General features: G+C 42.7%; 1 protein-coding gene across 1 annotated transcript; it reads right to left on the bottom strand.

Annotated features, from left to right (window-relative positions):
* Positions 1 to 1886: 1886 nt before the first annotated feature.
* Positions 1887 to 17406, bottom strand: TRMT112 (tRNA methyltransferase activator subunit 11-2). Its single transcript, XM_085625979.1, has 4 exons — positions 17208 to 17406; positions 9982 to 10083; positions 5754 to 5846; positions 1887 to 2201 (listed from the first exon to the last, which is right to left on the bottom strand). The coding sequence occupies exons 1-4, from the start codon at positions 17280 to 17282 to the stop codon at positions 2100 to 2102; spliced, it is 372 nt and encodes a 123-aa protein (XP_085482105.1). The 5' UTR covers positions 17283 to 17406; the 3' UTR covers positions 1887 to 2099.
* Between the last annotated feature and the right edge of the window lie 44 nt (positions 17407 to 17450).

Below are 17450 nucleotides of genomic sequence, written 5' to 3'. Positions count from 1 at the left end.
CATTCAACCACAACTGTATTCATGCTCTATTTCATGTATAACAACATCTGTCACCATGAAGCAGTATTCAGTAAACGACCGTGTTCTGCGATAAATCTGTGCTTGAGGGCACTGGGCAGAGCTAATGAACTCTAAAGCCGCTCAGAGATAGTTTCAGGCTACATTATTTGGTGCCATGAGACCTTCCCACCCAATCCATCTTAAAAATTTTTTTTTTTTAAACACGCATTAGCAAAGCCAATAGGGTTTGCCTATACGAGATATATTGGCTTTGTCAATGTTTCTGAAATTGCCATTTTAACAGAACAGTGAGTGCTTCCTAGCAGGCAGAAGTACTAGAGCAGGTTTAGAAACACTTTAGTTTTATAGAACACCTCTGGAAAAGTTAATTCTTATCGGTACAAAGAAAATATACTATTGGCCTATAATTATTTTAACAGGAAGTCATAGATTAAACACACTAGGATGCATAAAAATATAAAGAAGGATACAGAATGAGAATAAAATAGCAGTGGGCAAAGTAAAGCATTGGCCACCAGGCCTGGCACTGAAGTGCACTCCTTTGCAAGAAGAAGCATACATTTTATCAGGCAAAATGCCATCAATCACAGTGCAAAAGAGACAACGATTGAAATAAGCTGCCCCATGCAGTGGTGGGTGGAAGCCAAGTGTGAGTCATAGTTAAACACACTAATGGATGCAAAGGGCTGATCCGAAGACCCTCCCTATGTGTATGCATTTTTATTTATTCTTTTTTTTATTGCATGACGCTGGCAAGACAACCAACGCTGTCTCTAAGCCGGACTTAAAAAAACAATGTAGTAAATGGTTAATCATTATTGTGCAAAGCGATGTGCATAATGAAATTTCTATGTTCTTAGTCCAGTTAGCTTATAAATATGTAGATGTGGCTAACCCCTAGTCCAGTGATTTTTAACCTGTAGTCTGGTGACCCCTGAGAGTCTGTGACTGCTTAGATAATTAAACAATATTAGCAGATTAATAATGTGTATATAAATAAAGAAGCAAAAAGTAAAATTGCAAATGTTAAACGTTCTGCGAGTATAAAGGTAGTTCAAATTGGTGGCTAATAATTAAGTCTGGGTCCTCAGATTGACTTGTGGACATGCATCTAAGAGAATATAGTATAGAAAATGGATGGCCTCAGCTGAATTTAGAAAAGCCCCAACCTTTTCATTAAAATGAAAACGTATATCTCTTTATATTTGTCTGTGAATTAAATGAAATATTTTGTCGTTTGTTTGTGTATTTGTTTGATGAATGCTTGTTTCTGTGTTTTGTGGCTCAAATCATCAAAATTTCTTGAGCCGATGCCCCCCTGGCTCCTGTGATGATTAAGTGGCAGTCCACCAAAGTCAAAAGGTTAAGAACCGCTGCCCAGGTCCAAAAACCAGTCACAGGCCCGGCAAAGGCTCTGGATAGTTGGCAACCGCTATAGAGAGCAGCACTCTTGATGGAGATTCACACACTTGGTGTGCAGGAGAAAACTGGACTATGGGACCTTCTGAGGTGATTGGTGTCCAGACAATATTTACCGCAATCACTGCGTCTCGGGCATTTTAAAAGAAGCTTAATGTGATACTAAATAAACACTGCTGTATTGCAAAGCATTATTGGGACTACTGTATAATACTTTAAGTTACCAGAAGTCCCAATACTGGTAACTGAAATGATTCACATATGGGAATCTGAAATATCAAACCGTAGAGAGAAAAAATCTATGAAATAAAATTTAATTAGAGGTGCACTAGGTACACTGAGCGGTAGGTCACGATAATGTCAGGATTGATGTATTGACAGAGTAAAATTCAGGAAGATTATTCCAACCAGAAATCAGTACGGAGTGAAAAATAATTAAGAAACTGTACTCATTACCTTTTTTAATTTATAAAAATGAAACATCTTTACAAAATAAACAAAACAGAAATGGCAATAACCATCAGCAGAAAATGGCAAATATTTAGAACAATGCTCAACTACAGCGTGGCCACTGACTTTGACCAGTCCACGGATGGCTGCACAATGGGGGCAACACTAGCCCGTGCACCTGTAAACCCAAGGGCAAGTTCTCCTGTCCCTCAGCTCTCGTCTTCATTGAGCAGCATGTTTGGGATACCCTTGGTGATTGGAAATTCCCGTCCAGATTCAGGGCACTTCAGTATCCCCTCGATAACCTCCACCTATGCCCCAAGGAAAAAACAAAGGGTTTAACCATAGACATACACCATTCAGCTCAATTCAAAGCAGTGAACATTACAGAGCACTTTCCCTTCATCTGGCTAATCGTTTTCCCTCCACACCAGAGCATCTATGTTTCTGCCTGACTTTCACCTTTTATTTTAAAACAGCATCCATTTAAGGGGCATTTTCCCGGGTTACTAAGGAAGAAGTGTAGTTTACAAACAATGACCAACCTGCCTGCAATTAAGCAAAGAATGATTAGCTGCGGACTAAAATAGAGAGAGCATGTCCATGTTTATTATAAATTCTGGAACAAGCCTCGTAAGAGGGGAATCTCTTCAAAATGTGGTATAATAAAATCAAAAAGAACGTAAAACAGTGTGAACTATGTAAGAAGCATGTCAGTGAGATTAATCTACCCATGGAAGATTACTTCCTCACCCTTAACACCACAAAACTTCTGCTATTGCAGGTGGTTGTTTAGGTCAGGATAGTAAAAAGAAATGTGGTCTCTGCTATTATAATGAGGTATCCATATCCGTGCTGGCAAGGATATTCAATGAGGAGCCTTTCAAGTGAAAAACTACCTTCCTTGTTATTCTTGTACTCTTCGTTCTGGTCTCCCTCTTTAACAGCTAGTTGGAAATTGCCTGCACTGGATTGCACAAACAGATAAACCATTCACTACAACAAATGCAGCCAGCAACCACGTTCCAGTATCCTTCCGCGAATTTGAGGGGCACAGTCACTTGTGCATCACGAATCGCCAAACCCAGTACCCATGGATTTTTACAGTATGCATTATAGCAAATCATATGCTGACTGGGGACGGGGTGGTTTATTAAAAAGGATAGGAAAATTGCAATGAAAGTAATTGTGTGCCTTACTCAGTCGCCCTGCTCTTCTTTCTTCCCACTTTAACTCTGGAGGTCTGACAGCACATATCTCAACCATGCTTAAATATGGGCACTTCACAAACTGTACTGCACAAAAGCTGCTTCTTTCCTGAGAAGATGGGTCCAGTCAAGTAATGCTTTGAAAAAAAAGATGCAGTTGTCCATGTAACTGCCATACAAATGCTGCAATGGGGACGCCCGCGCATGCGCATTTCTTGCGAGAAATGCGCATGCGCGGGCGTCCACGCATGCGCATTTGTCAGAAGAAGTTGGAAACCAGGAAGAGGGAGCCCCGGAGACGCCGCGCTTCAGGTAAGTGTCTTTACTTTTATTTAATTTACAATTAGGGTATGTTTTAAAAGGAGGGCGGGCGGGAGGTGGGTGGCAGGCAGCTACGCTTCGCCCTGGCGTGTGCGTAGCGCTGCCTGCTTCGCCTACTTTGAAAACTGCGAAGCAGGCAGCGCTACGTACACTACGTGGGCGAAGCGTAGTGTCACGCCCAGGGTTACTATGTAGGTAGGATCAGATAAGCAAGTGCACCTTTACTGGTTAATGGAAAATACCAGATTCGAAAGAGGTTAAAAAAAAATCTGACAAAAGCTATCCCCAAGGGAAGTTTGACACTGCATTTTATTCAGCCAATCATCCAAGTGGGAAAAAAAATGTGTCGCCTGATGGTGAAGATATAAAACTGCACTTCTAGAACTCTTATTAACACCTGGAGAACAGAATTCATGCTGAAGCGCAAACACCAGTATTGATAGTAATTATATCATACTCTAATCTTCAAATCATGGTGTCAGCACTATTCCTTTATTAAAACCGAAGCATGACTGACACTTGCCAAAGTCATCCAGTCCCTTATCCACATGGCCTCCAGAATCTGAGTTTGTGCCAACATGTGGAAAGGCTCCATAAGAGAAGCTTATTCAAGTCATCAAGTTCTGTCACAAGCATATTGGCCCCACCGTTTTAGGCTCAAAAAACATACCCGGAATATAATCTGAGTCCTTTTTCATTCTCCAGGACTAAGTCAACAGCTCCAAGAAGCACCTATTCTGTATGTAGGACGTGAAAGAAGGATTACGACGCCTTTGTCCTAGATGATAGCACGTAGGGATCTGTCCCAAGTCATATCTATTCACTAAAGGTGAAAGGACAACAGTGATACTCCAACCAGAGATGCATTCCAAGGATATTCACATAAACCTCATGCACACTCAATATTTTTCAAAGCTAGTTTGTAGCTCCTGAAGAAGCTATTAGAATCTAATAAGCTATTATGCTTGATTAGATATCAACACTTTTTGCCTGATGGAAGGTTTCATTAAACTAATGCTTAGGGGCCTGACTAAGATCTCGTTAGGAAAGGCTCCAAACGGGATTCGGAATCAACAAATCTGATTTGGAGCCTAGGTTTCCGACCGAATCGTCCAACTTTCCAGATAACCAATGCGAGAAAGCCGTCCTAAGTGACCGAATCGGTTCCGAATGTGATTCAGGCAGTCCAACTCGCTCGGAGCCGAATCGTGCAGCTCAATAGGGACGGCTTCCAAACGAGCGAGTACGAAGACCGATTACGACAGCTGAACTGACTTGGTTTTGCCGAGATGAAACGGCTGTGGGAATCAGACTAGTCTCCCCCCCCCCTTTCACCTGGGGCCCTCCGAATCGGTCGCAGGGGGGTATCCATGGACAGGGTTGGATTGGGATCAAAATTCGGCCCGGGCACACCAAAAAAAAAAAAAAAAAAAAAAAAAAAAGAGTGGCCCACATTTGCATATTGCCTTTCCACAAAGCACTGCTTCAGCAAAGTTTTGTGAAAAGAAAGAGGGTGGGGGGCATGTTTTATTAACTTCACATCGATCAAAAAAAATGCACAGATTAGTTCACACTACTGAGCCACACATGAATGCAAGTGAGACCACTTCTGCTCAAGCCCCTTGCCCCCGCTCAATCAGCATACATTAATGGGTCGGCCCAGCAAGAGAAAGGGAGTGATACCTACACCCATCTGCCTCTAGAAAGGCCACTCAGACACCCACTGGGCCGCTGGCAGCATCCGAACAGCACAGACAGCCCCCAGGCTGCCCAAAAATGCAGCCCACAGCTGGAACTAGGCTACCGGCCCTTCGAGTGCCCACGTTACCAATCCGACCCTGCCCATGGGCCCCCCCTTTCCATGCATGCGCAGTGTGGCGGACACCATGGGGTGCCCGCCACAGGGTGCACACATTTTCTCACCCACCCCTTTTTCAATGGGAGCATGTGTTCACGTTGTACACAGGCTCCCATTGTATTCAATGTGAGTCCGACTAAACTGAGTCCGTACACATACAGACGCATCGTAATCAGTCGGTGTGACTCCCGGAGTGCGATTTGTACGGAAAGCATTCCTATCCCGATTCGGTAGGACTAACGAGATCGTAATCGGCCCCTTAGTCTTGAGGGCATTAAAGGCGTGTAATATAAGAATCTGGTCTCTTATATGTGGTGGCGATTATGTGAAAAAATGTGACTGCAACTACCAAAGTTTTACATTTCCCTAATACTCCATCTGTTGAAGGTGAAAATATTATTTTCTTTGAAGACCACTGGACTAGACTGGCAAGAGCACAAGGGGTAGAGCGCTGCCTGTTGATTTGTTAACATTACCTCCAGGAGAACGTGATGTACTTTCCGCAGGAAGTCTTCGTTGCTTTCATAGTCAGTGATCAGATCGCTAGGGAGATCTGACAGGTGGCCCAGCTGTAGAGTGAAAGAAAGAATGAAACTGTGAAAAGCAAAGACATGGTATAAGCGGAATGTTCATGCTGTAGGGCATAGTAGGGATCGCTTTTCACTGAATTATCAAATATGTTAAATGGTTTATGCACAGCCATATTGGAACCCAGAGCCAGTGCATGGGACCTAGTAATGTTGCTAGCTATTGCCTCTGGTTTCTCTAAATTGCTCATTACTCCATTTCCACATAAAATAATGAACTGGATGATGGTAAAAAAAATACAACCATTGCGTGCCTAATATCACTTTCCATAAGACCAGACACCTCCCTTGGTTTACTCACACTACCAAACAATTGAAAGGAAGTGAAAAAAATCTGCTTTGGCGAGAGAGAGATGCACTGAGCCATAATCACTTTATTGCCCCAATTCAATTCCATGGGGGAACGCCATAGACTTGAAGGAGAGTTGGAGGGCGGAACTGAAGGGAGATCGCAGATAGAGGCGCAGCCCTGCCCTACAGCACCTAAGACATTAAATCGTGCTTTGCCTATGTTTGTGTGCAGTATTCAGTTCTAACCTACATTAAAGTATTTCCCTTCTTGTAACATAAGCACTAAGTTGGACATTCAGTTACTGCGCTGCTGTGTGACTGTTTAGTCCTGAGCTCGAGTTCCTCCAGACTACCTCCCTGAGAAGTCTGTCACTGCTCACCACTGCTATCACTAAGAGTCAAGTGCTGAAGCGATTGTACTTGAGTCAGTTTGCAGTGCCATAGTAGGACAGACCCTGGGACAATTGGGGCACATGACCTCTACGAATGAGACCCTGTAGTACCAGTTGACTCCTTGCCCCCCCCCCCCGGGTCTGTCAGCCCCTTCAGTGCTCATGAATATTGGTGCAGCTGCACCAGGACGTTTTGGGAGAGAATGTGGGTACTGGGGTGGATAGCTGGGGCAAGAGTGGAGGATTGGAGCTGGGATGAGGTAGAGGATGAGAGGGGTTGGAAGTCTGGCAACAGGTGGTAGTGTCCTTGTTTGTGTTTAACATGAAAACGAAATTTTAAAAACTGCTGTATGTGAAAAGGAAGAGAGTTTGGGATATAGTAACACTAAAGGATGCCACCTATGACTTTTCGAGCACTCATACAGACCATGAGGGATGTGATTAGATTCACCTTTAAACAGAGGACTACAGCAAATCTCATTTGACTCAAGCAAGGCTTGTGCTGTTCACTCTAGCAAGCCTTAGTGTCTTGTCTGCCACAGATACTAGTGTTCTTAGATATGCTCACTTACGACCGGTCTGGTCACACACATCAGGATTTTATATGAACTGTCCCTGTATAACCCTGCATGCTCCCACAAGCTACTCAAGGTAACGTGTTGGTTGGCAACTTTGCCATTGTTTGTCCCCAGTTCATTTGCCACTGTTGTTTGGTCCACTGGACTTAAGCAAAGATTTTGCAGTGATTTCCACATACTTATGGATGTGTCACATTTGCCACATAAATTGCTGCATTCGAATTACCCTTTTTCACTGCGTAATTTAGTCAACCCTACAGCGTAATTTGATCCTTCAATGCAGCATAATTCCAATGGCCCTGGATTAATGGGAGGGACTAACACACACCTAGTACTGCCTCACTACATATCTCTTGCTTATAACTACTTGGACTTTACTGCTGTACCACTTCCTACCGCCTTTGACAATTCACCCACACATGAAATCTGAATCTTCTGTCCCTAAAGCAAAACATCTTTGTTTCACTACCAAAAGGTTGGTCACTAACAGCACCTTCCTACGCTTTTTTGGCACACCTCTGCAAACTGGACATGATATATAGCATCCACTTTGCTTGAAGGAGAATGCAACACGGAGTTTATGATCAATAAGATCTACTGGCATTGTGTTTGAGTAAGGGCAACCCTGTAGAGTGCATTAATTTTAATTGTGTTTTCTTTAGAGTTGCAAATGAGGTTCTTTCATTACATGCAGGAAGCTAAATGACACACCCATTATCAAAGTTTATTTGTAAGACTAGATGGACTCTGTACATTACAGGGTGCCAATTGAATTTCATCTTGCAAGCATCACTAAACTCCTGTAAATTCTTACACCGTATGACGACTGGGTGTTGCACACTTTGTGAACTAAATCCACCTTCTCTCCTGCCAAGCGATTAACCAGCTCTCTGGCAAACAGCTGCACTCCATACCCTTACAAGGACAAAGCTCCACCTAGGCTATACAGAGGTGCTGCCCTCTTCCTGTCTATGCAAAAACATGCAACCTCTGACACCATAAATTCGAATTTTAATTATAATCCAGGTGAATTTATTATTTTTCCCTGGATTGTAACTTAATACATTCAGACACTTTATGAAATTGTTTTACTCCAAGACATGAAAGCCCTGAGTGAGCTTAATTAGACAATACCTTTCTTGTCTAAATTCTTCTGTAGATTATATAACAAGAACATAATCAATACATAAATGACAAATTTACAATAGAAACACATATGTACAATTTACAGACATAAAACATATTGGTGCTATTTACAAACGTAACTTACTCAGTTCAGAAAAAGTCGAAGCCGCACTCCTATCTAAATAGACATTACAGGGACTTCATTCATTGATGTCCTCACAATGTGTTGATATTGTAAGCCAAAGAGGAGGGTCGCACTACAAACAAGATCCTAGTTTAGGGCCATATGTCATGGGCTCTAAAAATGTCTAAATCCGGGACCAACTTTACTACTAGGCTCTTTTTGCAATTCTCTCTAAGGGGTAGTACCAATGCGTTTCAACTTTCTAGCTGGCACCTCTTGTGATGAAGTTCTTCATCAGGGTGGTATTTTGTCAGAAAGGATCTTTAGAAAAGGAGGACTTGTGGTACCATGTCTGGAGTTTTCAAATCAGCTTGAGCATTCTTTATGCCACAATTAGACCGGCACGTAGCCTGTGGGCACCCGCAGCCTGTGCGTATGAGTGCTGCCTAGGGTCTTCTTGGTTCGGGAAAGAGCAATGCTTCTGGAGCTTTGTTCAAAGACAGAACGCGGTGCTGCTTGTGTAAACACTAACGGTTGCGGGCAGAGACACTGTTTGTCCCGTTAATAATGCCCAGGACTGTTTGTCAGTGCACGCGAGGGCCGTTGTTCCTGGGCATTATTAGCGGGACAAACAGTGTGTCTGCCCGCAACCGTTAGTGTTTACACAAGCAGCACCGCGTTCTGTCTTTGAACAAAGCTCCAGAAGCATTGCTCTTTCCCGAACCAAGAAGACCCTAGGCAGCACTCATACGCACAGGCTGCGGGTGCCCACAGGCTACGTGCCGGTCTAATTGTGGCATAAAGAAGGCTCAAGCTGATTTGAAAACTCCAGACTTGGTAACACAAGTCCTCCTTTTCTAAAGATCCTTTCTGACAAAATACCACCCTGATGAAGATCTTCATCACAAGAGGTGCCAGCTAGAAGGTCGGAACGCGTTGGTACTACCCCTTAGAGAGGATTGCAAAAAGAACCTAGAAGTAAAGTTGGTCCCGGATTTAGACATTTTAGAGCCCACAATGTATGGCCCTAAACTAGGATCTGGTTTGTAGTGCGACCCTCTTCTTTGGCTTACAATATCAACTCATCGTGAGGACATCAATGATAGAAGTCCCTGTAATGTCTATTTAGATAGGAGTGCGGCTTCGACTTTTTCTGAACGGAATAAGTTACGTTTGTAAATAGCACCAATATGTTTTATGTCTGTAAATTGTACATATGTGTGTCTATTGTAAATTTGTCATTTATGTATTGATTATGTTCTTGTTATACAATCTACAGAAGAATTTAGACAAGAAAGGTATTCTCTAATTAGGCTCACACAGGCCTTTCATGTCTTGGAGTAAAACAATTTCATAAAAGTGTCTGAATGTATTAAGTTACAATCCAGGTAAAAATAATAAATTCACCTGGATTATAACTAAAATTCGAATTTATGGTGTCAGAGCTTACATGTTTTTGGATATACTTTTGGATTCCTACCTCTGTACCCCTGAACAGAATCATTCCCCTGTTTTTTTTTTTTTTTTTTTAATAGGCCCTCTTCCTGTCTGGCATTTTCCCAAAGGTGACCATTTGATGCCAATAAGACTATGTCCCAGATACGTACATTGTCCGCAGCCTCCACTAGCGCTTTCCACTCCAGCTTAGGGATCATCCGTGCCACAAACTCTTGATTGAAATCCACAGAGTTCACTTTCACCTCAGTGGCCTGTGTGGGAGAGAAAGGGAAGGGTTTGTTTGTGGAGAATCAATACATTTTATAATTAGAGCGCCCAATTTTATGGTATTTATTTTCGTCTGTATTTATCCACATTTATTTTTTTGTCATCTTATTGGAATTTATCCATATTTATTTTGAGTTGTGGGAATAAAGAGTGTCGTAATGTCGTAGATTTACACATTTAACTAATAAACATGTACTCATATTTCAAAGACTGTTGCATTTTAGTAATTAGCAGCCGAATATAACATAACACTACGCCCACTTGTAAATATTAGCATGATATACAAATATATCTTAACATATGCCTGTATTTAAAGAAATGATCTCATCCTGTTTTTAAATCTCCAAGCTGCCTATCTGCTCAGCTGATGGTGTGGAATTCATGAAGGACAGCATTGAGGTACACTCACAATAAGCTCAATATTCTGCATATTTCCACTTTTAAAAACTAAATACAGACAGGAAAAATATTGTTTTCGGTCTGTATTTCTATGTAAAATTCAGTACAAAAGGAAAACTGGGTGCCTTATTTATAATACATATAGCTATGTCATGACATCATGCTGGGTGACTTGTCACTGTGACGGGGGCTGTATGTGAGGCAAAGAAATCTTCTGGAGCAGTGGTGACAGATACTGCCAGGCAAGCAAGGGAGCGCCATATATGTGGGTGGCTTTAAAAAAACAAGCATTGGCACAGCCAATAGGTCTCACCTTTTGGATCTTGTAAGTGTTTAGTCAGAGCTATTGGCTTTCCCAGTGTATTTAAGCTATGCTGTAGAGTAGTGTGGCTGTTGTGCATTATGTTGCAAAGTTATAATAAAAAGCGTTATAAGCATTTTTGTTACCTTATATATAATTAAAAAGATAATATGAATAACTCAATGACCCTATAAAAAAAATATATTAACATAAGTGTTTTTGAATATATATGAGTAAAAGTGATTTTAAGGCCAAAATGCGACTTCACAAGCAACATTAATTTTTATACAGCGGAATAGCGCAAACAGTTTCATATTTCATATAAACCTGCCGTGGTTATGTTTTCCTTGAGGTTAGAGAAGCTCTGTGCCTTTTAATCAAGAAAGAGCCTTGCACCTCTGCTTAAGGTGTTAATTGGCGGAGGAGAGCCTGTAGAGTCTCCTGCAAAGCAGCGGGCTGAGGAATGTCTGCATTTTACAGCCCATTTAAACCAGTCCTATCTAGTTTAAGAGGAAGGTAAAAGTTGGACCCTGGCTTACAGACTAGTGGTCCCTCAACATTACTGTAAAGAAATGGAAGCAACAAAGCAAAGCTGCTTAGCATGAGAAGAGGCTCAGCAGCTGCTCCGACGGGGTATAGGACATTGGCCTCTTTCTATCTTCCTCCAAAGCCTTGGATGGGTTCACCGTTCCGCCAACCCCATATCCCACACGACGTCAAAAGCCTCCTTTAGATGATTTCCTCCTTCGCATGAAGCCATCCACCAACAATAAACACTATTTCCTAGCCAGTTGCTTTTGGCACGCCAAGGGCACGCCGGTGTATACATGGCACCAAGGAGGCACCAGACAGCCTTCAGCAGGGCAGCTCAGAGCATCAGCTGCATTTATTCACGGGTCAGTTTTAAAAATGAAGGCCTACAATGGGGTTACTGCTTCCCCGCTTGTATGTGGGAATGCTTTATCTCCTGGTACAAGATGGCAAACGACCAAATTCTGAAAATAACAACTGTGCCGAGGTACTCAGGGTGCACTGCACCCTCAATGTAATGTAACAATAATAGTATAGAGGAAATCATGAGTGTGTGAAGCTTCCCTTAAATTCATATCCCCCACAACCGTATCACAAAAGGAAGAGAGAAAGAGAGAGAATAAACATTTCTACTATAGAGTACTGGATGTGGACCTTTCTATCGGAAATCCCCCTGAAACCGAATGCAACAATCTGCCCCACTAGCACCAAGAGGCCAATGAATTAGCGAAATTGGCGCTACCTAAACGCTTAGCAGATGTGTGCTTCCTAACCCCTCCAATACCATTTTGCAGAAGCCTTTGGCTGCTCCCAGGCTCGGGTGCCTGTGCGCGATGATCTGGGTGAAACGATGCCAATGGCTCCCGGAGCTGCAGAAGGTCTCGCTCGTCCATCCATGGAAAGAGACGTCTCCCCGAGCACTCATTAACCGGCCAGCACAGCCCCCGCCCAGCCATCCTCAAAAGCCGAGATTGCCTTGCTGCGCACGCAGCCCTGCTGTTTCAGCAGCGTGCCTGCTTGTTGTGTGATAAACCCCGGGATCTGCTGTGGCGCTGGAAGGTGTGCTCACATTATCTGTAAAATAGATATGAAAAGTATATATCTTTTCAGCACGGTACTTAAACCGGCCCAATAAACTCGGGGAAAGAACATACACTCTGGCTTTAAAGCGCACTGCCAGGCATTACCGAAATATGTATATAAAACACAAAACTGCAAAGAGTGCGGCATGCAATAATGGCCTTAACCACCCTCAGCCAATCGATGAGAATGCTACAAAGATGAAAGGACATGAAAAGAGCAGGAGAGAAGAAAAACAAGCGCGTCCGCATAAGTGAAAGCGACCTCGCTAATTTGTAACATGACACACAACAGATGGCACCCTGCGCGCCGCTGCTCGCTCCAGACAGCTGTAGGCCATGGGAGTGAACATTTACAGAAAAGGTGGGACATGCACCCCGCCTTTGGCCAATTGCTTGCTTTCATTTTTAAAAGCCACACGCAAAGGCCAATGGAATGTGTGGGAGGAGTACGACCCACGCAGAGAAGTCTCTGGGAAGTCTGAAGTGATTTCAGAAGGCCCACTCTAGGCTCGACATAAACATGGTTTCGCTTACACCCAGGCTCTGGGACGAGTGCCTGCTTGGCATTAAAACCAGCCACGTTGGTGCTGAACCCATCGATGGAGAAGCATTTTTAAGGACGCTTGACAGGACTGCGTTACCCGCAGTGTTTGTGGACAACCTGCTTGTTACAGTAAGTGATATTGGGCATAATTTTGTTCATTGTTGAGGTGGCCACAAGCGGTTAATGGGAGAAGGCACGAGAGCAGCCCGTAAGGGAGAGCAGCACACAAGTCTCACAGCATTCTTCGACCAGCGTGCGTGTCTTGTGTGCATCCGATCTCATGCCGGGAAGAGTCACGTGCGCACCGCAGCGCTCATCACCTGTGGCGCCACTGATTGATTTACCGCTATGTTTCTTTGTACCTTTGTTATTTCCAATGTGTGTAAGTGATAGAGGCAGAGTAAGGGGTTGTGGTCTTCTCATAATGTAGGATACGGAAAGAGAGGAAGGACAAATGTCTTAGGGCCCTATTTAGATGTCAACAGACCGGTTACTCCTTCACAACGGTGACGGCTATCTGATCTGCCAAAATATAAAGATTTAAATTTCGGCAGATGGGATATCCGTCACCGTTGTGACAGAGTAACTAGTCCGCCGAAATCTAAATCAGGCCCTTAGTTCCTAAACATCGAAAGAGATATCATCAAGAAATGTGGTGTCAAAAGTGTGTCTTTACTCCCCTCAAAATTCAAAATAAAGTTGTTAAAGAAAAACATTGAACGAGGACTACCTTTCTGTTCTTGTACAGCCGTTTCGTGGGCATAGAAACAAGACTATTATAGTGAAAATAAAAATAACATTTCTGAACTTTACCTTTCAAAGTTACTTGCATTTGTTTATGAATTTTCGATACATAGTCTGAGAACGGTTACCCAAACATTGCACTCAGCAGCTGCACCTTCAATGTTTCTAGCCCAAGCGGGGTCGCCTCAAATTGAATGGGAGGAGTGGATTGCAAATTCGGAAAATTATTTGGAGGCCATGGACAGGTTACAGTTTCGCCCACCGAGGAAAAGAGAATTATTGATGAATGCATTGGGAAAGGAAAACCAACAAATTTTCAAGTTTTTACTGACAGCTAAAGGAGCAGATAATGAAGAAATAACAGATGCTTACGTGGAAACTAAAAAAATACTAGAAGTGTATTTTGGTCAACAAGCAAATATAGTTATGCAGAGGCATACATTTTATACTCAGCCCCAGAAAAGCTATGAAACAGTGGATCAGTTTGTGACTAAATTACAGGAATTGGCTTTCAAGTGCAACTTCAGAAACATGACTTATCAGATAAGAGACCAGTAGATTGTGAAATGTAGGAAAAGATGATGTAGGAAAAGTTGTGGGTCACAAGAATCCCATTCATCAAGAGGCGATAGGGATTACAAAGATATTGGAAGATTCTGACTTGTATGAGGGAAATGCAACAAACTGAACTCGTTAAAATGGAGGAGGTTAATATAGTTAACAGGAAGAAGTGTGGGGTTCTTAAAAAAAAACTGACATCAGAGAGAAGTTTTTTGTTGAGAAAGGAAAAGACAAGTCGAACAGGAATTACAAACAGAACAGGATACAAGGGTTGTTACAGTATGTCATACTCTGCAGACTACAAAGGATGTTATGCACAAGAGAAGGATTTTCACAAATGTGGGAAGAAGGGGCATTTAGCCAAGGTGTACAAAGACATGTCAAAAAATTGTGTAGCCTGTATAAAAGAGAAGATGATATGCCGGAAAGGGTGCTGTACATTTAAAGTAGGGAAAATATGAGAAGGAATAGATCAAGAGCAGAATTTTTAGTGAATGGGGTAGCGATTGAACTAATGGTGGATCCAGGATTCCTAAAGCTTTATTTGACAAGATATGGACTGGGATACAGTTACAATCGAGTAATATACAACCCAAGGGATATAGTGGAGAAGTTGTAAATATCTTGGATTTTGTAGAGTCCACATTCTCATTCAAAGGGAGAGTGGCAGAAGGGAATTTATATATCAAAAGATGGTCCCATCACTCTGGTTTGGGTGCAGCAGTATTTCTTATATGTTTTCCTGGTTCCTAGGTCCAGTGAACAAGTGTTGGTTATACAAGGTGAGGAGGTCTAGAAGTTATAGTTATACTAGACAAATTCACTGATGTTTTCAAGGAACAGGTGAGGACTGTAGAAGGTTATGTGCACAAAATAAAACATGACGAGGGTACTAGGCCAGTAAAGCATAATCAACAGAAAGTTCCCATAGCAGTCCGTGACAAAGTGAAAAGGATACTGCTAGACAAGCAGAATGATGAAATCATAAGAGCTGTAGAGGCAACAGAGTGGCTTTAGCTTGTTGTGGTTACAAAAAAAAGGGGATGGTTGCCTGGATTTGAGGGCCCTCAATAAATGTATTGTGATGGACAATCCCCCCCCCCCTCCAAAGATATTGGAAATGATGTTGTTGCTCAATAATGCCAGATACTTTACCAGGTTAGACTTGAAGTCGACATATCATCAAATTAAACTTCACCCCAAATCTAAGCATCTCACAGCTTTTATCACCATGGAGGGGGTATTCCAATTTACCAGGCTTCCCTCTGGCTTGGCATCAGTTTCTAGCGTTTTCTAGCATATGATGAGTAGATTATTTAAAGGTATGGCTATTCCCCCGCCCCCGGACAACATTCTTGTCCTTGGTTCCACGAAGGAGGAACACAACTATGTCCTAATTAAAGTATTGGAGATCGAGAGTAGCAAGTTTAGCGCTGCATGAAAAGTAACACTATTTTTCTTGAAATAAATTGAATACTTGGGGTATACCATTTCAGAATTATGTTTTACGCCCAAAGAAGACTTTGTCAAAGCCATTAGTTTAGCCCCTACACTTCAGGGGAAAGGTCATCTGCGCTTTTTCATGGGGTTAATAGAATGTTAGGCCAAGTTTGTCAAGGATTTTACTGAAAGACTTACGCTTTGAGGGAGTTATTTTGGAAGGGGTGAGAGGCAAGAGAAGGTGTTTGTGAATATCAAATCGGGAATAGCCAAGTCAGTTATCACCTTTTGATCCAAGAGGGGTGAGCATTCTAACTATTGATGCCAGTGCTCATAGGTTAGGAGCTATGTTGTCACAATGTAAGGATGGGGTAGAACACAAACCTTGTGGCATTTGCATCAAGGTCACTGAATCAGACAGAGTGTAACTACGCTGTTTATGAGCTAGAAGCATTAGCCGCTGCAAGGAGCACCGATTATTTCTGTACATAACTACTAGAGCGTATTTTACGCTATACACAAATCACAAACCATTTTTGAAGGTTTTGCAACCCGGGGGTGTTGACAATGTTCCTGGCAGGTTAGCTAGATTTGCATCTCGCTTGTAAAAGCATTGGTATGATGAAGATTATGTTGCTTGGTGGAGAAATTTACAGGCCAATTGCTTGTTGAGAATGCTGTTGATGTGGGTAACAAACGCAAAACATCACAGGAGTCTGGTGAGATGGTGTGTATAGTGACGAGTGTTGAGGATGCGTTGGCGTTCTGACAAGTTAGGAGGCTGCAGAGATGAGTTTTTACGTGGAGAACCTACAAGTCAGTGGAAGCCTTAGCCTGATGTAACAGCGGAGCATTTCCGTAAACTAACTGAGATCCGCAACTGTACAACTAACAAACCCGTTTGGGTGGAATATGAACTTTATAATGCAACAAATAAATGAATATTTTCGTCTGGGACTTGATATGAGCGATGTAGTGTGAAAGAAGAGGGAGGAGTTTTCCTGCGGGTTGGTGTGTCTTCACTGAACGTTGTGATTTATGGCGGGTGTTTAGCCCTGAAGGGTTGGGTGGTGTGCCGTTGGTTAAGACTTTTATGTATTGGAGTGGGATATCACTTTCTATGAGTGGGCTGTGTCATCCTGGTGTGCAACGACTGGGACGTTGGGTTAAGTTATTGGAGATGATGGATGTGAATGAAGCAAGGCTCTAAAGCTTCCCAGTTTCATGCGCGAGTAACTCGGTCAGTCCAGGTGTTTCTCTTTGCATTCTTCTATGTGTTTTCTTTTATAAAACTGGGACAGTGTTGAAAGAGGGTTCTTGTGTAGAAATGATGGACAACTTGTGACTATAACAGACAGGAACGTAAATAAAAAAAATTAGCAGGAATATGTTACTTAAAAAACTGGTACTAAAAAAAACCTAAGAGCTGTGGCGTCATTCTGACATGCGGTCTCCAGGGTGGGTTACTTACATCTCTTCACCTAGCTCTCTTCTTTGGTACTTTACCTTCAGTCCCAACGGGAAGCCCTGCTTCACACCCCGCACGTGCGAGCTCAGCATGTTGTGCGTTAACAGCTTCATCGTAGCGCCAAACTGCGCTTCTGAGCGTGACCTCTGATCCGGACCTGCTACGAACGGAAGCGGTTATTCTGTAAACATCCCAGCCCGGAAGCAAGAGGCACGGACTACGCATCATCTGCCTGACTAGCGTCTTTGGGCGGGGATAGTGGTAGGGAGTGGTCTAATGAG

The sequence above is a fragment of the Triturus cristatus genome, chromosome 9 (assembly GCF_964204655.1).
Source record: "Triturus cristatus chromosome 9, aTriCri1.1, whole genome shotgun sequence".
Lineage (NCBI taxonomy): Eukaryota > Metazoa > Chordata > Amphibia > Caudata > Salamandridae > Triturus > Triturus cristatus.
The sequence above is the reverse complement of the archived record's forward strand: the minus strand, read 5'-3'. Positions and strand labels throughout refer to the sequence as shown.

Excerpts from the sequence above, each read along its gene's own strand:
- TRMT112 (XM_085625979.1), bottom strand. The coding sequence starts at position 17,282 with ATGAAGCTGTTAACGCACAACATGCTGAGCTCGCACGTGCGGGGTGTG. Across the intron at positions 10,084-17,207 it reads GCTTCCCGTTGGGACTGAAG|GCCACTGAGGTGAAAGTGAA; the intron begins GTAAAGTACCAA and ends TCTCCCACACAG. Across the intron at positions 5,847-9,981 it reads TAGTGGAGGCTGCGGACAAT|CTGGGCCACCTGTCAGATCT; the intron begins GTACGTATCTGG and ends TTCACTCTACAG.